This window comes from Lissotriton helveticus, chromosome 2_1 (genome assembly GCF_964261635.1).
Source record: "Lissotriton helveticus chromosome 2_1, aLisHel1.1, whole genome shotgun sequence".
Lineage (NCBI taxonomy): Eukaryota > Metazoa > Chordata > Amphibia > Caudata > Salamandridae > Lissotriton > Lissotriton helveticus.
The window spans coordinates 1247067733-1247089141 of NC_136059.1; the positions used below are offsets into that span (position 1 = coordinate 1247067733).

Sequence of the window (21409 nt, forward strand, 5' to 3'; positions counted from 1 at the left end):
AGGAGCTTAATAAAATTGTTGAGGCCCACTAGCACAGTATTTTTAACACCACACACACCCACTCTGTCACTATCTCACTTTTCACACCACACATAGTCTTTCACGATTTAAGTGCTCCTGCGTAGTTCGCTAGTCACAGCACGCCCCTTTTCGTAGAGAACTGGGATGGCCCCAATGATGAAGCATGTCACCGTGGGGAAACGCCGGTGAGTGAGGGGACACTAGACAGAAATTTTTCTTTCTCAACTGGTCTGTACTGGAATAGTCTATTCAGTGACCAACATACAAACTAGGTCTCTGAATCCTATATTTTGGATTCTCATTTTTCTGTAACGTTGATGAGGAGGCTGACCTGGTTTAGTTTATCCTCCTTCTCCCCCCTACGTTTTTCTCACCGAAGATTAATTCTGCCCAGTATGGTAAACATATAGTCCCACGCAAGAGAATCAAAGGCCTTTGTGGCATCTAAGAATATCCCAGCAGCGGAAACATCAGGGTCTATATCATGGAGGAATGCGAATGTGGTACGTAAATTGTGTGAAGTGGCTCTGCCAGATATAAAGCCTGCATTGTCTGGTAGGACCAGCCCCTCCATTAGCAAGGTCAGTCGGTTGGCGGACTTTAGGGAGGATCTTCGGGTTGCAGTAAATTAAAGATAAGGGCCTACATGCCTCACATTTAATGGCTACCTTGCCCGGTTTAAGCAGAGATATAATTAAGGCTTGCTGCATGGAGAGAGGAAGATACCCGGAGTCTCTTGCAGCCTCAAAGACCTGCTTGAGGATGGGGGCAATTTGGCAACATCTTGTGTTGTTTAGTTTTAAATAAAGGGATGGGCAAAATGGTGTGTGTAAATGTGTGCCAAATGGCCCATGGATCTGAAGAATCTGGTGGTCCTGAGTGATTAGGATGCATGTGGTGCCACATGCCCAACTGAATGTGGCATGGCATAGGTGCCGTAGCACTGAGGGATTATCCTCCTCAGTGTAACACGGGGCAGGAACAAGAAGAAGAGGGGGTAGGGGGGAAATCAGTGATCAAAGCATAATCCGGTCAGCAAGCTTCTGCGGCGCCGGCGATGCACACAAAGGGCTAACACAAATACAAAAAACACATGCAAGATCCAAAGTAATAAAGCACGCGAAGACTACATTAAAAGGGCAGTAGAAGACGAAACTATGAAATATCAATAAATAGAGGTTACATTGGTTTTTCCAGTTTGAGTCAGAATAACAATATGCAAGACTCAAAAGATGTAAAAAAAAAAAAAACAAAAAAAAAAACACTTGAAGCAGCATCCATGCAAGAATGCAATGGATAGTCCACACAGCCATTTTGTGTGGCTAAAAGGTGGTGGAAGGTTAGAGAAGTATTAGGAAGCGGGACAGGCAGAAGTCCCTTATGGTCTTATTTACAGGGGCATCTGATGCATCCTTTAGGGTCTCGAGCACCCTGTTCAGTAGCCCTTCTCTAGGGCTTAGATATTTGCAACACATTGAAACTCTGCTCAGATTAAACTCTGAGGGCCTTTAGGCGCTGGCGTCAGGCAAGAACTATAATGACATACGTTCTTTGGTGTTGCTGTGCTTATGGAAAACGATGCTGAAGGTGGCGGAATCTTTTGGGGCCCTCAATATAATATAGTAGTGATTAATTAAGGAAAGTGATCCTCTTCAACACTTTCTTGAATTTCTTTTCATATATTGGGAAGAGGAAATAGGAAAAGGTGATATGTGCAGGCAGATTTACTCTGAAGTGTCATTTTATACGCCACTGCTTAAGTTACTTATTTTTCAGGTTTAGTGTTCCTAGTAGATCTTATTTAATGTTGAATGACAACTCATGCGCCATTTGCATTAAAAAAGCTGCTGGGCGTCACGTGCACGCTTTTCTATGCGTTTCACAATATTACATGTGCAATAAATAGGCATTGATGCATGTTAACATGGTCTTAATTATACACTGAAAGGATTAGACTGGAAGTTTTAATACACATCTTTTTGCTAGGCCTCATACGCCTATTACTGATTTGCGGTTCCAAGCTTTATTTCTAGTGCAGATAATCGAGTGGGCACGGGCCAAATTGCCATGTAATATTTCTGCATGTTTTCTGCTGCTCCATGTTTCCATTCTCTGCTGCATGATGTCTAAAAGATTTCCTTGCAAGTTGATCTTGAACAAGTTCCATGCTGGAGGGACTAAAAGTTACATTACAGCAGTTTCCATGTGCTTTATAACAAAATTAACTAATTACTGGCGTTCTGTCCTGTGTAATGAAGTGCAGGATCCAAACGCGAGGAGCCCCTCGCCGGCCTTGATGTACGACAAGGTTACTAAAGACTCTAATGACTGGGGTGGCACAGACAGACGGACCAAGTGCTGGGAAGGGATACGGATGGTAAAGATTCCGGGTTGAGGCCTGCTGGCAATCCGTTAGATGGAGGCCATGATATAAGTTGGCAATTAATATGCTAAGTGAATAATAAAAGCTCTGAGCCATCTTAGTATAATAGAGTCAGGCAAGTTTACTGATAGGTTACACACAAGTGGTGAAAGATGTTTGGGGTGTATCTAGGTTCACCCTTATTTCGTTTTTTAATTGTCGAGATATTTATAATTAGAATGATCGTTTTTGTTCACATTGTGAGAAGTTGGCCTGATATGTGATGCTCACTAGTTCTAGTGATCAACTTGTATCAGTCCAAACAACCCTTATGGTGATTGGTTGTAAGTCAACCTTATAGACCAGCTATCCTAATGGTAGCATGGACAAAGCAGTCTTAGGCTAAACTCTTTTGGCATGTGAAGCCAGCTGTTTTACCACAATATAACCCCTTGAATACCAGATGAAAGGACACCACACAGGTTGTTATGAAAATAAACAGTCTATTTATTAATAACAACACCTCTGAACTCTTTATGAGGTCAGAGGGCTAAGCACATGACAATCTCTTACGAAAAATACTACAAGTTGCACAGAATTACCATGGTGCCCTAGGGGCACGACAAACCATATACTAAGTAAGTGGAATGTGAAAGTCGATAAAAGGAATGGAGCTGTCCAGAGGCTGTAGGATCGTTGGGACCACGCTATACTAACTTCAGGTAGGTAATAGGAGGCCCACGGGACGCGTGAACTCACACGCGAGATGCGTAACAACGTCTATGGACAGTACAGTTCAAGTTAAAGGTGAGTACGGACAATCCTGACTAGTTAGGACTAAAACGACTGTGGAACTGGACACTAGGACAGTTAAACTACCCTTGAGCACCGAAATGCTCTTGTTACCTCACCCACTGACTGCGGGTGCACAGGTGTCAAAGTGCGTCGGGTTCTCGCGTTGAAGTCTATGGAGCCTGAAAGAAAAGATGCTGCAGGCGACCAGGAGGAAGATGTCCGGTGCGATCCAAGGGTGGATCGGTGAAGAAGAGGACCTGAAAGCAGAGGGGACAGTGTTCAAAGTCACTAGCCAGTGACCGGTGTGGAACCAGGAAGGAACCAGGTGCTGTTGTCGCGATCAGGTGAAGAGTGGACGCTTGACTCTGCAGCCACGTGGACCAGGAGGTGTCTTCGACGACCAGGATGGAGGCACGAGCTGTCCCACGCAGGCTCTCGCTGTCGGCGGTGTCGGATCCGGGATTGGAGTCAACAGGCCTTGGCAAAGGCAACCCACGCGGTGAAGGGAAAAGACGTCTGGTGTGGACTAGGAGAGTCCGGGTGCCCCTCTTTTGGAAGGGAGCAAGGGCCAGTCTGGAGCAACCAGACCAGACCAGCAGCAAAGATTCAAAGGTTCGTCGTCTAGGAGGCCACTAGCCAGCCGGCAAGTGACCAGACAACGCGTCGAGCAGCAGACAAGCAGAAGGGCCCCACGCAGATCTCGTGGAGGCTGGAGGGCTGATCTTTGGTGCAGGGGCTGCTCGGGGCTGGGGCTTCTCAGTCCCCAAAGCACTTGGTCGAGTTTACCTCGGGAGTCGTGCTGGAAGCGAAGTGCAGGTTCGTTCAAGATGGCCGGTCCCACGTGTCTCGTCGCACCCACGGGTCTCAGCTTTGCTGCAGATGTGAGTTGAGGTCGGAGAGGTCTGGGAATCCGGGTCTCGTCGGGCTCTGAAGTCTGGATCCTCGAGGGAAGACGACAAAGTGAAGCCGCTGGACGCTTGATGGTGCCTGTAGTTGCAGGGTGGACACTCCTTGTCCACAAGGGAGATTCTTCAGTCTTCTGTGGAGCAGAACGTCGAAGGCCAGAGTTTCTTCTTGTTGAATAGTTCAGGATAATCTAATTTGGAATGGGACCAGCTCCTACCTTTATTCTCCTAAAGGGGGCTGCACTACTGACTAGGTCCCTCCCCTGGGTGGGACCAGGAAGGGGGGTGGTTACACCCCCTATCCTTTGTCCGGTTTCCCGCCAGAGCTGGGGCTAGGATGCCCCAGCAACTGGTTTGAACTGGTGTATGCACAGGGCACCTTGTGTGCCCCAGGCATGTCTCATTCCTTTCAGGCCTATCCTCCCCAATACACAAAGTCCTGTCTGGGGTGGTGCTCGCACCTCCCAAGGCAGGAAACCCTTTGTCCAAGCCATCCTCGCTGGAAGGACTCCCAGCAGCAGGAGGTCAGACTTGTGTCTGTGGTGGCAGCATCCATTTTGTGATGCTGAGGCTCGAGTTAACTTTAACCGGGGTTCACAGTTACATACATGTCGTGTCCCTCTAGAAGGGTGGAATGCTACCTCCGTCGCCAGAATTGGCGAGTGGGTAGTATTCCAAATCGTATGACACCTTACTCGACATGTTTTGATAATGTTATACCAGAGTTAGCATTTAACCGCGAGGTTGATAATGCACTTAAGAGTATATGGTATAACGTTATCATGGAACAGCTATTAGGACTTGGTTCCGCAAGCTGCAAACGGGCTCAGCTCATGCCAGAGCACCATCTCACATAATTCCAAGCACTCTGCCTTCAGGATTGATAAGGCCTTCCATAGGACCGATAGGAATATATGTGTCCATTTTAGGGTTAGAAATACGTATACTATATCTACAGCAAAGGGTGTTTACACCACCTTGCCTCAGCTGTCATGCAGCCAGTTGTGTCTGATTTAGATGGCCAGCCAGGGGTGGCATAATACATGCTTCAGCCCCTGTTAGGTCCTGGGTACCCCTATGCCCCGAGTACAGGGACTGATAAGGTGGCCCAGTACCAATTGGTAAATGCACCTAAAGTACATGGTTGAGAATTTAGAGAGAGAACAGCTAGGCTGTGGGTCTGATTAGCAGGCCCACAGCCAGGGAAAGTCGTAAACCAGTGAAGCAAAAAGCAAAAAGCAAAAATCGGGGGTGACCATAGGATTGCAGACCCCACTCTCCTACACACATGATTTATGCAAAAACAGCATGCAACACATTCCAATATATTCCCAAAAAACGTTATTTGTTTATGCACTAAATCTGTTTTTCGGGTGGGGCTTTGCAATATCACCTGCAGATGTAAAAGTCGGGTATATTCAACTTCTAACACCATAACTCAATATGCATGTGACAGAGTGGGAGGGATGGGAGACACTGCCAGTTTCCCTTTCCTCTGAAAAGGTTAAAAAAAAAAAAACTCCAAAGTAGGGTAAAGCAGCGAAGGCAGGTAGGTTTAATGCCCAAGACAATGTGAAGGACAATAAGGTGGCATTGGACTCAGAAGGGCAAGGTGAGGGTTCTGTATCACAGAAACCCGGAGGAAGGTTGTCCAACAAACATGTTTTACACGTACACATGCCCGGTGGCCGGGTACACAACTGCCCATTACATCGTCCTGCTTGATACTGAATCAGACCATACTTTTACCTTGGTTTGGTCTCATTTCAAGTAGTTACAATCTGATAACACCACCATCACCCTACTGCATGCGATGCAAGCAATACTTTTAAACCCAGCGAGACCACGTGTACCTATTTCAGCTGTAGATTAAATACCATAAAATATTGTTAATGTTTCTGCAAATCATTTCACTCCAATTCTAAACTACACATACAATATAAACATGTTATGTAAACAACTACCAACTGATAATATAACAAGGCAGTTGATCAACACATTGCAGCAATCATCATTAAGAAATTCAATGCATGTTTACGTGAACCATTCACTACCTGGTTTGGAAGGTGCTGTCTTCTGCGCCCACCTGAGGAGCACCAGGCACCACAGAACAGACATTATACCCTGCAGAATGCAAATGTCTGAGGTCACCTTGATTCTCCAGTATTAGGGGTGTTTTTCATAGATTCACATGCCTGAATCATTCTCCGGCGTCGAAGTGGGAGTCCCACGGTACATAAAAAAAGCAATAACATGCCATAATAACATAGGAAAAACCAGTAATTCCCAACCAGGAAGTAAAGTAGCCTAAGCTACAGGAGAAAACACTTCCACACTCATGACTATCCTAGTGATTTTGTATAGTCCAAACTACAGCCAATCAGGTGACAGCACCCACCAGAAGGTTCTCCCCTGAGGCTCAGGCTCTCAGATTTTCTACCGCACGTCGTGTGAAGGGAGTCTCCCTGAGCTCTGCTCAGTACTTCTGTATTTTCCTTCTGGAATCTAGTGTTTTGAAGAGGTCTTCCAAGAAATCTTTATTCAGATCTTGTGACTCTTGTGGTAAGCTCCGGCTTTTTAAAGAAGATCCCCACAAGAAGTGCATTTATTGCCTTTATCCTGAACATCGAGTAAAGGACTGCAAGATCTGTAGAACCTTCCCTCAGAAGACCCTCAGGGACAGAGAGGGCCGCCTGCTTTTGTGGCTACAAAAGCTTAAGGATTCGGATTATTCTGCTTCTGAGGTAGGCAGTATTTACTCTGGGTCTACCTCAGCCTCTAGGAAGAGAGCTGCTGCTGAGGTGTTAACTTCTCCTGGGGCTAAAGTTGCTAAGAAACAACTACCGACTAAGGGGTCTGAGAGGCCTTCCACATCTAAGGCAACTCCCCCTGTTAAGGAGAAAGGTGGTCCATCTACGCCCCCGAGAAGATCCAGCAAAAAGTTACCTCAGACATCTGAGAAGATTTTACCTCAGATTCAGCCTCTGTCGTCGACGACTCTGTCGTCGGTTCCTTCGTCGATGAAGATCTCCGTCGAGGCTACATCACGTCGACGGTAACTTTTTCATCTCCTAAACCACAGATGATTATGTCGACGGCGTCTTCATCGCCGACGATGGTCTATGTCACTGTTAGACCTATCTCGTCGACGGCAGGGCCTTCATCTTCTGCCATCGTCGGCGCACCGTAGACAGCACTCTAAAAAAAGATCCCGTCGTCGACACCGTCGACGACATAATAGTCGACGCTTGCTCTTCCGCCGACGAAGAAACTACAGTCGACGGGCTTGTCGACGGTGTGGTACCACACCGTCGACGAAGACACCATCGCCGACGAAGGCACAGTCGACGACGAAGGCACCATCGTCGATGAAGCCAATACCGTCGACGAAGCCAACATAGTCGACGGAACCATCATTGTCGACGACGATTTCTGCACCGCCAACGACAAACTCGTCGTCGTCTAAACCCAAATCAAAGTCAACGAGTCCTTTGGTGGACCCACCGTCGATGCCGCAGCTATCCTCTTGTACCACTCTGCAAGTGTGGTCGCCGTCTACGGCTTTTCTGTCGACGCCAAAACCGTCTTTGCTCCAGAGATGTGGTTCCACCTTGGAACAGTTATCACCTCTGCATTTTTCACCGCAAAGGATACCTCTGCAGGTTCTAAACAAGCTTCTTGACTCTGAAGACAGTGAGGAGGATTCTGTCATTGAAGAAACCTTTGGAACGGCGACAAGTCCTTTTGAGCTGAACATAAAGTATCAGGAGGACGACCAAGACGATCAACATTCACCTGAACTAATGACCTCACAGGTAACAAATGTCCATGCAGCTCAGGTGCCAATTGCATTGCTTACAAATCTTCAAAGCATGCTGGACGACTATTACAGGCGTTTTCCGCCATCAGAATCTACAGGCTCTTTGCCTCCTACACCTGCAGTGGAAACGCCTTTACCAGATTTCAGACCTCCAAGGTCTCCTCCTCCTACACCGTCCAACCAGCCGGACGAACAACATTCTTCTGACGAAGAAGAAAGAGAGGAAGGAGAGGTTGATGACAGGTCCATGATGTTGGAGTGGGATGATTACCAAGTACAAACTCCTTCTCCATCTCCTCCGGCTACCCCGGATTCACCACCAGTGGACGTGGGTGGGTTCCACCTTCTTATGGAGCGGGCTACGAAGCGCTTCCATATAGACATGGAACATACGGAGCAGGAATGCTTTCTGTATGATTTTAAAGACCAGCCAAGAAAGCAAGCGAAATCTATACCTATTATAGACTTCATCTGGCAGGAGGGTGTTAAGGTCATGTCTACCCCAGCTTCCATACCTCCGGTCCTGCCACGGATCGATAAGAAATATAAGGCACCTGCAAAATCTCCTGCTTGCCTTATAGGACAACCAAAACTGGATTCAGTCATTGTTCAAGCGGCCCAAAAGAGATCTAGGAATCCTTCTTCTCCAATTACAGCCCCACCGGATAGAGATGGCAGGCGCTTAGATGCCATTGCTAAACTTGTGTAAACGATGGCAGCTACCACGGTCCGGGCTGCTAATTCATTGGCCATCCTGGGCAGATATGACCGGCAGATGTGGTCAGATATTTCCCCATACATAAATCTACTTCCTGAGCCTTCGAAATCTGATGCGCTGAAAATCCTGCAGGAAGGGGAAAGAATCTCGGCTGAGATGATCGACTCGGCGGTTGATGTTGCCTCAACTGGATTCAGGCAATTGGCGGGTGCTGCTGTCTTGTGTAGACTGGGGTGGCTATGATCTACTTCATTCCGTCAAGAAGTACAAAGGAAGGTATTAGATATGCCGTATGACGGAGATTTTCTGTTTGGCCCGCAAGTGGAGGAAGCCTTGCAAACTATAAAAAAGGATACAGAAACAGCGAAATCCTTGGGCACCCTGCAATTTCGTAAACCGCCCTTTCGAGGAGCGAGAGGAAGTGGATCGTCCTCTAACAGAGGTGGATATACACAACAATATTCCTACAGGCAGGGAAATCAGCGCTACCAAACCCAGCGCTATCAGTCCTACGGCCAACAAAGAAATAATTATTCCCAGAACAGGGGAAAACTGGCCTACCGCGGAAAGGACAAACGTCAATGAGACTTATCACCTGTCACCGGTACTGCCCCACTCTCAAGTAAAAATTGGAGGACAAATATCTAAATTTTACTCAAAATGGTCATCGATAACATCGGACAGGTGGGTTCTGGACATTGTGGCCAAGGGCCATGCCCTAGAATTCGAACAGTTTCCTCCAAACGTTCCCCCGAACGGTCCACCTCCAGCTCATCTAAGAGAGCTCTTTCTCCAGATCAATTTGATGTTGAAAAAAGGAGCAATCGATAGAGTTCTTCAAATTCTGAGGGGAACAGGATTCTACTACAGATTTTTTCTGGTAAACAAGAAATCCAGAGAATGGCGTCCGATTCTGGATCTCCGTGCCCTAAACAAATATCTAAAGAAGCTGACGCTCAGAATGTTGTCGCTACAAGAAATACGAAATTCAAAAGTAAGGGGGGAGGTAGAGGAAAAAACAGCTAGGTTCACCCTCCACAGCAAAGTATAAGTCAAAATACAATCCGAAATATCAGATCAAAAAACCTAGCTCTCAAGAAGAGTCACTTTCAGCATTGGATGTGGCTCACATAAAGAAAGACGAAAAAGGGGAGGAATATACTTTTTCTTTAGTCCCCTCACTCACCGTAGTTGACTCACGGTGACATGCTTCATCATAGGGGCTTCCCAACCCGCTACGGGTTGAGGCGTGCTACGACTTGCGCCACTACCTAGGAGCACTTTTTTTTTTATTGAGGACTGTGTGTGGTGTCATGTGAAAAGGGAAGTGGGTGGAGTGGTGTGAATTAAAAATATCCTACTAGTGGGCGGGAAAGACTTTATTCATGCTCCTAGTAGATATATTAAAAGTGGGGTGGTTCTCTAGGTGAGCTGGTCCGATTATGAGATCAGGACCCTAGTAGAAAGCCAACTAGTTTTGAGCTGTACCCCTCAGCTCTTCTTCAGGACGTCACAGGGTCCAGCCCTGTGAGTACCACTCCAAAAAAGTGAATCATATGCCTACCAATGAGCATGTGCTAATATTTATACATACGACTTTTCTGCAATTCAGTGGCGTATCTGTAGGAAAAAGAACAGTGTTAACGTGTAGACTCCAGAAAGACTTCCAGGTCTCGTATTGCTTTACTGTAAACTACAAAATAAAAAATGAGCTGGTTAGAAGTGCCTATTTGCTCAAATATGTGGCGCTTGTGAATATGAGCGTGATGTCCCTAGAAGGACACAATTTTAACATGCACCGTTTAACCCTCGTGTTTTCCTGTAATTTAGGAGCTCGAGTGCGGGAAAAGAAATATATACAGATCTACACAATGACCACGAAATAGTGCAGTGCCTATGTACAACACAAAAGACAGACTCATAACAGGGGTTAACATACGTTTTTTAAGGCTCTAATGGGCCTCTGGGACATTCAAGGGAAAAAGAGGATGTCCGTGGAACCATCTGTAAGTTAAATGGTTGAAAGTTAGTTTAGCGCGGATCTTACCGGTCCAGCCCGGGCGTGCCGTGTGTCTCAAACGCGGACGCCCCATTGAATCCGTGCGGTTTACAAAACAGGAAGGGTCTTACTTGTTACGGAGCTCTTCCTAGCTGTTACACCTAATCGGCATCCCTCGAGACCGGCGGGTGCCGTCTCAGTCTCGGGCGCTCGATATGAAGCTTTTCGAGTTGCCGCCCAGCTTCCAGTGGGAGACTAGACCGCGGGTAAATCTCCAAAATGGTCGCCCTGTTTGGGACAAACCAGCGTCCATCTTTGAATACTCGCGAGGGAATACTTGTGTATTTTAGACTATAAGAGTCTCTAGACCCCAGAAAACAAACAACATGGACACAGTGGGACACAGATATATTTATTTACAGTGTGTTAGGTGGGTTCTTCATCATTACACAATTACAAAAATGGTTATTGTTACAGTTAAATTGCCCGTGATGGTTTAATTTGAGGTGTTGCCACTAATAAATTCCCAGTATGGTTAGGATGGGAATGGTTATTATAAGAGAATGAAGGTTAGTGATTAAAGTTCATGTTAACTTATGATTGTCTAGCCAAAAGACCCCATGGAATGGCATCATTCAATCCGTGTGTATCAGTCTTGAGTTTGTACACCCAGCGCTGTTCCTTCTCCAGAAGGCGTTGTTCCAGGTTGTCCTGTCCATTTAGATGTTCCAGAATTACCCATTTCATGTCGTTAGGTGTGTGGTTCTTTTCAATGAAATGAGATGTCATTTTTGTGGTGTTCATTTTGCATCTTATATTGCTTCTGTGCTCCTCTATCCTTGTACTGGCCTTCATTGTCGTCCTGCCAATATAGTGTAGATTACAGGTACAGGTGATCATGCATACTACGCCCGTAGTATTACAGTTAGTGAAATTTTTGATTTCCCACGTAATTTTGTTATTAAATTCAATTTTCTTTGTCACAGTAGTCAAAAGTTTTGAGTTCCTGTTCTCCACTTTAGCACGGGTATGGACAAGGTAGTCTCTCAGATTTTTACCTTTCTTGTGACTGAACATTGGTTTTGGGATATTTAGATTCCCACAATTCAGAGTGCGCCAATATTTTTTAATGATTTTGGTCACTCTGTCAGAAGCAATGTTATATGTCGTGATACAGATAGGTCTTTTTTCGCCTGGTGTGTCCTTGATCACCTTTGGTTCCAGTAGTGCCTCCCTGTTATTGGCAGCTCTGTTTTTGGCTTTTTTGACCAAATTCTCTGGGTATTGTCTGTCAATAAGTTTTTTTGTGAGGTCATTCGCTTGTTGATGGAATGCGTCTTTTGAGCTGCAGTTGCGCCTCAATCTTAAAAACTGTCCGAATGGTAGGTTCTCTCTTAGTTGTCTCGGGCGAAAACTGTCGAAGATTAAGAGGCAATTCCTTGCAGTGGGTTTAAAATGGGTTGTGGTACTTAGGGAATCGCCAGTTGCCATGATGTTCAAATCTAAGAACACTAAGTGTGACCTGCCCATAGTATGTGTGAATTTAAGGAAAGGATCCTGCTGGTTAAGCCATACTAGAAATTCTAGTGCCTCCGTCTCTGTGCCTTCCCAGATAAGTAGGACATCGATGATGTACCTTTTCCACAAACTCACATGTTGTCTATGTGGGTTGTTGTCATTCAGGATCTTTTGTTTTTCCAGTTGGTGAACATACAAACCTGCCACGCTCGGCGCGAAAGTGCTTCCCATGCTGGTACCATGGGACTGACGGAATAGGGTTTCCTCAAAACGGAAAAAGTTTTCCGTGAGGGCGAGGCGGCAGCACTCCAGGATGACGTGCCGTGGTGTCTGGTATCTCCATGTTTGTTCAAACAGAACGTCCTCCAGAATCTGTAATGTCTCGGTATGAGGTAGACTTGTGTACAGACTCTCCACATCCAATCCTATAAGGATATTTTTAGTGGGGTCAAATGGTAAGTCTTGGAGTTATGTGAGAACTGATTTGGTATCCTGTAGATAGGTATCGGTGGTTTGGATCAGTGGTCTTAGAAAGGCATCGGCAAACTTTGATAGGGGCTCGAGTATTGAGCCTATGCCTGATACTATAGGTCTGCCCGGAGGATGGGTTAAGGGTTTATGAATTTTTGGTACTGTGTAGAAGTAGGGAGTGATTGGGTTTTTGTTTTCCAGAAAATCGGCTTCTTTCTTTGTTAGCCAATTGTTAGCAGTCAACTCCTCTACTAGGTATGCAATCTCTTTTCTAAGACGGTTGGTAGGGTCTTCTGAGATTTTAACGTAGTTTCTTTGGTCAGCCAGGAGATTTAAGCATACTTCCCTGTAGGTAGTTGTGTTTTGTAACACTATGGCACCACCTTTGTCCGCTGGTTTTACTGTTATCTCCTTGATAGTTGCAAGGTTCCTTAGTGCTTCACTTTCAATTCTATTGAGGTTGTGGAAGACTTTGATAGTTCTAGGATCTATTTCCCCAATGTCTTTCATTACCGCTTTTTCAAACGCTAGGACCTCCACCGGAAGGTTTGCACTTGGTGGGGTAAAGGTTGACTTTTTGTGTAAACCTGTGTCATTTGCAGGCAGGTTGGTTATAGGTTTATCTTTGAAGAAGACTTGTAACTTAATTTTTCTTATAAACTCGTTTAACTCACGAGCTAGGAGGAATTTGTCCATGTTAGGGGTGGGAACAAAGCCCAACCACTTCTCCAGGACTTTTCTTTGTATGTCAGTAATCTGGAAATCAGAAAGATTAACCACTAGGCTGGGGGTTTGCTTGTTGTCGGCTGATCGACTGGGCCCATGCTCCTGGTGTGGCTCCTGGATGTTTCCAGCGGTTGAGCCCACTGGACTTGTTGTTCTCTTCTTGTTTTGCCCCTCTGTGGTCCTCGGCCTCTTGCTAAAAAAGACTGTGTCTGTTGTTATTGTGCTTGCGCTATGTCCTAGAAATTATTGGGTTGGTGCGGGTATTGTTGAAAAACAGGGGGTTCGTAGAAAAAATGAGGCGGTGGGGCGGCCCCCATAAGGTGTCGGTCCATAATATCCTGGCCAGTTGGGGTTATATCCACCTCTGTTCCTGAAACGTCCTCCTCTAGGGCGTCTGGTTTTGTTGCGGGTGTAATTATCACCGCTATTTGAGTTGTACGAACCTGTGTCAGAGTTTCTGAGTCTGTGTTATATCCCGGGTTTCAATTGAAGGGGATATAATCTGCCTTTGTGTATGGGTAAACTTTTTCATGAGAGAAGTTCTTCAGGTCTCTTTTAAATTTTGGGATGAAACTAACTTTCCACCATTTAACTTACAGATGGTTCCACGGACTTCCTCTTTTTCCCTTGAATGTCCCAGAGGCCCATTAGAGCCTTAAAAACGTATGTTAAACCCTGTTGTGTGTCTGTCTTTTGTGTTGTCCATAGGTACTGCACTATTGCGTGGTCATTGTGTAGATCTGTATATATTTCTTTTCCCGCACTCGAGCTCCTAAATTACAGGAAAACACGAGGGTTAAACGGTGCATGTAAAAACAGTGTTTTTAACATTTATTTCCTTCTAGGGACATCACGCTCATTCACGAGCGCCACATAATTGAGCAAATAGGCACTTCTAACCAGCTCATTTTTTATTTTGTAGTTTACAGTAAAGCAATACGAGACCTGGAAGTCTTTCTGGAGTCTACACGTTAACACTGTTCTTTTTCCTACAGATAAGCCACTGAATTGCAGAAGAGTCGTATGTATAAATATTAGCACATGCTCATTGGTAGGCATATGATTCACTTTTTGGAGTGGTACTCACAGGGCTGGACCCTGTGACGTCTTGAAGAAGAGCTGAGGGGTACAGCTCGAAACTAGTTGGCTTTCTACTAGGGTCCTGATCTCATAATCGGACCAGCTCACCTGGAAAACCACCCCACTTTTAATATATCTACTAGGAGCACGAATAAAGTCTTTCCCGCCCACTAGTAGGATATTTTTAATTCACAGCACTCCACCCACTTCCCTTTTCACATGACACCACACATAGTCCTCAATTAAAAAAAGTGCTCCAACGTAGTGGTGCAAGTCGTAGCACGCCTCAACCCGCAGCGGGTTGGGAAGCCCCTATGATGAAGCAAGTCACCGTGAGGAAACTCCGGTGAGTGAGGGGACTAAAGAAAAAGGATATTCCTCCCCCTTTTCTTCTTCCTTTGTGTGAGCCACATCCAATGCTGAAAGTGACTTCTTGAGAGCTAGGTTTTTTTGATCTGATATTTCGGATTGTTTTTTGACTGCTACAAGAAATACTGCATCTTCTAGCAGCTGGAGACTACATGGCCACCTTGGATCTCCAAGACGCGTATTTCCACATCCCCATCCTACCTCGCCACAGAAAGTTCCTGCGATTCAGAGTGGCTGGCAGGGATTACCAATTCAGAGTTCTTCCCTTTGGGCTGCGCTCAGCACCCAGAGTGTTTACAAAGGTTTTGGCCCTGGTGGCGGCGCACCTCCGGTTGGAGGGGATACAGATATTCCCATACTTAGATGACTGCCAGTTCTTACCAGGACGCAGACAGTCATGCACAGCAATGTCTAACCCTCTTTCATTCTCTGGGTCTCTCCATCAACATCAGCAAATCCCAGTTGGAACCATCACAAAGATGGGCTTTCCTGGGAGCAACCTTAGACACCCAGCTGCTCCAAGCCTTCGTCTTAGACGAGAGACAAAACAAGATACAGAACATGGCTCAGGATCTACTTTAAAAAAAGTCAGTTTCAGTCCGAAGGTTCAAATCCTTTCTGGGGATGGTATCGTCTTGCATTCCATTGATACCGAATTGGCGACTCAGAATGAGGCCTCTTGAGGAGGAACTCAGCTTACAATGGCTGCAGGTCTCCGGCTCCTTCGAGGATCTCATCAAGATTACCCTTCGCATTCGGGGTTCCCTTCTCTGGTGGATACAAAGACGGAATCTTCGACAGGGCTGCGCTTTCCTTCAGGATGTGCCAAGCTATACAATCACCACGGACGCATCCCTCGAAGGCTGGGGAGCTCATCTTCAAGGGCTGACAATCAGCGGCAAATGAAGCCCTCTGCAAAGATGTTGGCACATCAATCTATTAGAGCTGAGAGCCATCTTCCTTGCACTCAAAGCATTTCGCGCAATCATCCAAGGAGCCACTGTGTTGGTGCGCACAGACAACACCACAAGCATGCACTATGTCAACAAACAGGGAGGAACAAGATCAGCTCTGTTGTCCCAAGAAGCCCAGGAGCTGTGGGCATGGGCAATACGACACAGAATAAATCTTCAGGTGGTTCATGTTCCTGGAACAGAGAACGTCCTTGCAGACACTCAGCAGGACAACAATGTCTACTCACGAGTGGAAGCTTCATCAGCAGACAGTAGATCGGATCTTCCGACAGTGGGGTCATCCAGATCTAGACCTCTTTGCTACCAAGAACAGCAGCAAATGCTGGTTCTTTCCAAGTTGGCATCCCCACAAAGACTCTCAGGGGAATGCGTTTTCGATAGACTGGTCTCTGATATATGCTTATGCTCTTCCACCAATACCACTGGTTCCCAGAGTCCTGAGGAAGATGAGAACCAGCCGACACAGCTCTTTCTTCATTGCTCCCAGATGGCCCCGCCAATACTGGTTCATCGAGCTCCTTCTCCTATCGGAGTGCGAACCGATTCAGCTGAGTCCAATTCCGGACCTACTTTCCATTCAGGACGGTCAGATTTACCATCCGGACCCGACATCGCTGAGATTAGCGGCCTGGCGCCCGAGTACCTTGAGTACGCCCATCTAAACATTCCTGCGATTGCAAGGAAGTTCTGGCCAAAGCAAGAGCGCCTGCTACCATAAAGACGTACAGTCTCAAATGGAAACGTTTTTGTATCTGGTGTCGTTCGGCTGGAATTCATCCTTTTTCAGCTAGTCCAGAGGAAATCTTGCCTTTTTTCTTACATCTAGCAAGATCGAGATGGTCTCATGCAACCCTGAAGGTTTTCCTGGCAGCGATTTCAAGATACCGACAAGATGGGACCACTTCTCTTTACTCGTCAAGAATTATACAACAATTCTTTAAGGGCCTTTTCAGAATGTTCCCTCCAGTACGTCGTCCACCTCCATCGTGGCATCTCAATGTAGTGTTAGCGCAACTTATGCGCCATACCTTTGAACCTATCCACAGAGCCGATTTGAAATTCCTTACGTGGAAAGTATCACTTCTTTTGGCTTTGACTTCCTCTAGAAGAGTCAGTGACATCCAGGCTTTCACGGTTCATCATCCTTTCTTACAATTCACAAATGACTGTGGTGCTCCGCACTAATCCGAAATTCATACCCAAAGTGCCTTCGGATTTCCATCTAAACGAACCTGTAATTTTAAAGACATTCTTTCCTAAACCACAATCACCTGCGGAAAGGGCATTGCATACTCTGGACATTAAGAGATGTCTAAAGTTCTATTTGCAAAGAACATCTACTTTACGCAAATCTGATCAACTGTTTATCACTTATGGTGCAATTCGTAAGGGTCAAGCAGTTTCTAAGCAAACAATTGCAAGATGGATTTCTGCAACCATTGCTTTTTGCCATGCACAAGCAGGAAGAACTCTGCAAGCAGCTCCTAGAGCGCATTCTACGAGGGCAGTGTCTTCTTCAACGGCCCTGTTCGCTGGAGTCCCTTTTCAGCACATCTGCAGAGCGGCAACCTGGGCCAGTCGGCATACTTTCACCAAACACTACTGTTTGGATGCGGCCAGTGAAACCGATGGTTCAGTGGGTCGAGCAGTTCTACGTAATGTTTTCAACTAAGGTGAGCCTCTTTTCCCACCTCCTATTACTGCTGTCAGACGCTTGTTATGTTTTTTATTGTGCACATGCTCAAGTAACTGCATTTTATCATGCTTTTAATACTGTATTATTCACATATTGCATGATTATGTGTTACTCATATCGACAAGCTTAAGCTACTATTAGCGTCTGCCAGGCACGGATATGTACTGCTATCTACTCTGATTCAGGCATGTGAATCTATGAAAGACACCCCTAATATTGGGGAAGAACAATAGTTACTTACCTGTAATCTGTGGTTCTCCAGTATTGGTGTCTTTCGTAGATTCACATGCAACCCGCCCACCTCCCCTCAGAGGTTCTTAGGCTACATTGGTTTACCATCACTCCTTGCGAGAAAATCTGAGAGCCTGAGCCTCTGGGGAGAACCTTCTGGTGGGTGCTGTCGCCTGATTGGCTGTAGTTTGGACTATACAAAATGACTAGGATAGTCATGAGTGTGGAAGTTTTTTCTCGTGTAGTTTAGGCTACTTTAATTCCTGGTTGGGAATTACTGGTTTTTCCTATGTTGTTATGGCATATTATTGCTTTTTTATGTACCGTGGGACTCCCACTCAGACAACGGGGAATGATTCAGGCATGTGAATCTATGAAAGACACCAATACTGGAGAACCACAGATTACAGGTAAGTAACTATTGTTCCTCTCCAGCAACCACCATGCTTCGTAGGAAGAGTCTAAGTGTAATCGGCGGCACATGGCTGTGGGGTGCAGGGGTTCGTAGGAAACAAAGTCCATTTGTCACTTTGGAATATAAACCTCTCAGACTCCGCCCTTACCTGCAGGAAATCGATGCGACCCAAGGCACCCAGAAACAGAGTCATGCCAGGCTGGAGCACAAAGGTTCTTGGGATAATGGCATGCGATGGTAAAACTACCTTCACTTCTTTGTCTTTCAGAAGATTAAGGACCTGGAATGTAAAGAGCACAGCAACTTCGGATGTTAGCATTTTATGGATGTTAGAGTAACAGGTTTCTGTTTGAAAAGGCGAATGCAAAAGAGGCACACTACTGCAAATGCAAATTTGACCCTTTCAGATAATTCACCAGTTTTATTCTGTGAGGTGCAAACTGGTCAACATCATTGGTTTTTTTAAATACTTGGAACGATTGTGTCCAGTTGGGCGCCCTTGACAGACCATCTGATGTGCTACTGGAGGGTACAGAACCTGCCATTCATGAAGATGGAGGAACAGGAATAAGCATTAGAATAAACAGCTCATCGATGAGAAAACAACTACACATCTCACACATTTTGCAAGCATTGCTGATGAGAAACCTACAACCATTATCAGTGGCTGTTCGCATTAATGGAAATACAAAATTCTGAGGTTTCAACTATATAAATAAATCACAGTAGATTACAATCCCAAAAACTACAGACATGATACACTGGTTTACTTCACCATAAAAAGACAGGATGCTTTATATGCGAGGAAACATCAGTCAAAAAGTCAGTACGGTGCTTGTTTGTAAAATTATGTATGTTCTCTACACTATCCAGATAAAGCGGACACAGCATTTGGAAATAAAACATTACAGAGTTGTGGATTCAGAGTCATTGACTTTGTGGCCTCAAGTGAGTAAGGCCAATTATGCCCTGTAGGCCAAGGACAACAGGTTCACTCATCTCTCTCTATACATGTATAGCTGAACAAAACTCTGCACTCATCTCAGATGGTGGCTAACATTGCTGTTAGCCAATGAAATTAGATAGTACATTAGTTCATGATTCTTACTGAAAGCATGATGCCACCTTAACTGCAACTGGTGCTGGGACAAATAAATTACGTTGGACAACGCTCTGGGCAACCTATGTCGATGTCAACAACGTAAGCGTTGAAAGCTCCAATTAGACAAAAGAATCCATGCCAGTTGAAAAGAGAAGTCGACTAATGTAAATGTAGTTGAGCTTATATAGCGCACAGCTACCCGCAGTGGGTGTCCCGGCGCTTGCTTAGGGAACCCTTCCTGGTATTCCCCTGTGAGATAGCAGGGTATCCACAAGGTGAAAGTCAGGCATCCCGCCACGAGGGGCCGTTGTGGAGATTAAGCAAGCTATTGCCCAGAGTCGCAGAGTGTGAACCCGTGAGTCGAGGAGGCACCTGAGCGAGAATTATCGAGTCCGTGGAATTTTTAGCCCAAAACCCGCCGAGGCGGGGAATTGAACCCTGGTCCAGGACCGATCTCAGCTTCCGGGTCTGCTGCCTCTAACCCCTGAGCCACACTTCTCCACTAAAGAAAGTACATATGTTTTATGAACCTTGCAAGAAAATAAACACTGATTAACTATCACTGAGTCTATTGCACATTACAGGTGATTCGGGCAGGGATGATCAACCAGGCATGTGCAGGTAGTTAAATATTGATGCTAGAGTTAATACACTTCTTGCAGCGGAAGGAAGGTTCAATCCCACCGGCAAAAGCCAGAGAGAGTAGAGGTAAACACAAATCAGGGTGAAGGTGGAAATAATAGAAGAACAACCTAGATAAACAATGATCACGGAGGAGATCAATGCTGCCCGAGTTATAACCAGATAGTTAGTCTCATCATCGAGACCACAGAAGACCTATGCTTACCAACTTCCCACCCTCAAATAATATGCATGTCCTTGTGAATAACTTACTTTAGATCAATGCCCCCTTCAACTGCCATCAATCTGCCCCTCCGTAAGTCTTTCACAACTGTGATGTTGAAAACAATAGGGACAAATTTGCTCAGTATACCGACAAGAAGTGTGCATCACGTAAGTGTGTATTTTACATGTCATGCAGCTACTAATTATCATGAGTTGAGGCACTTCACAATATCATGGGAAAGCAGCGATGTGCGTCAACACGTCCACCATTGAACGATGGCGTAGGATTTATTTATTCATAATGTTTTCTATAGCGCGAATATGACCAGTGAGGGTATCAGAGCTAGGGTGACCAGAATTTTAAAGTAAAAAACTGGGACATTTCACAACAATAGAAGAAGGACTACAATTTTACTTCAAGCGATGAGAGCGCTCCTCAGCAGAGAATTACAGAACAGACAGTAAGAACATACATAAAATGCAATTTTTAAGCCCAGTAGTTTGCCTGTTAATTAAATTGCTTTCTTGAAACAACTGCTAACTATCCCTGCTTTGTAAAACATAAAAAACACCTCCCACCGTTTTCAGTCGCCCCTCTCCAAAAACGGGGACATGAGCTAAATTTCTTGAAATTTGCTGGGACAGCTGGTTAAAAACAGGGACCGTCCTGGCAAAACGGGGACGCCTGGTCACCCTAATCAGAGCGCTTTACATTAAGGGTCAAACGAGATAACTAGAAGACAAGAGAAAACAGTAAAAAAATACAAGAAAAAGGTGCAAAACAGAGAGCTTAACAGGTTGCAGAAGAATGACCTCCATAGGAAGTCAGTAATAAAATTGTCCTGGTCTGAAAATTACTCCACTGCACATGCAGGCCCGTTATGTGGGCTTTGGGACACCACACAACTACAAAGGATCAAATTAAGCCGCAGAATACACGACTAGGAAACTACACAGTAGTAGTCAGTTTGCATATATCTGGAAAACTAGTATAAATATATTTGGCGTTCTGGCTAACGTTTCCTCGCATGAATGGTATTCTGCTTCATCGCCACTAGCTAGTCTAAAAAGATAGCTCCTGTGTGATCTGTGAATTTTGGAATTGTTTATGTAGCATTTTTTTCCTATGAGAAGTTAATATCTTTGATTTATTTTACGTATGTCAGCAGCAACTTCCTACATAAATTAAATGGTGCAACGAGGAATTCAAATACATTATCGAGGTAAAAAAAGATGTTCTTTTATTCTAATGGTTATTCCTACTTTTCCTTTACCACAGAGAAATGTCATCCACGGCAAAAGTTCAAAAATCTGGGGGCTCCGAATGCAATTTTAGAATGAATTGCCCGTCCCTTTGCCAT

The 21409-nt window shown here is 45.3% G+C and overlaps 1 protein-coding gene across 1 annotated transcript in view; it reads right to left on the reverse strand.

Moving 5' to 3' along the window:
- NOA1 (nitric oxide associated 1) overlaps positions 1-21409 on the reverse strand; it is a 125861-nt gene that overhangs the window by 32441 nt on the left and 72011 nt on the right. The window contains exon 5 of the mRNA XM_078676196.1: positions 18249-18380. Within this exon, the coding sequence (XP_078532322.1) occupies positions 18249-18380 (132 nt within the window). The remainder of the gene's footprint in view (positions 1-18248; positions 18381-21409) is intronic.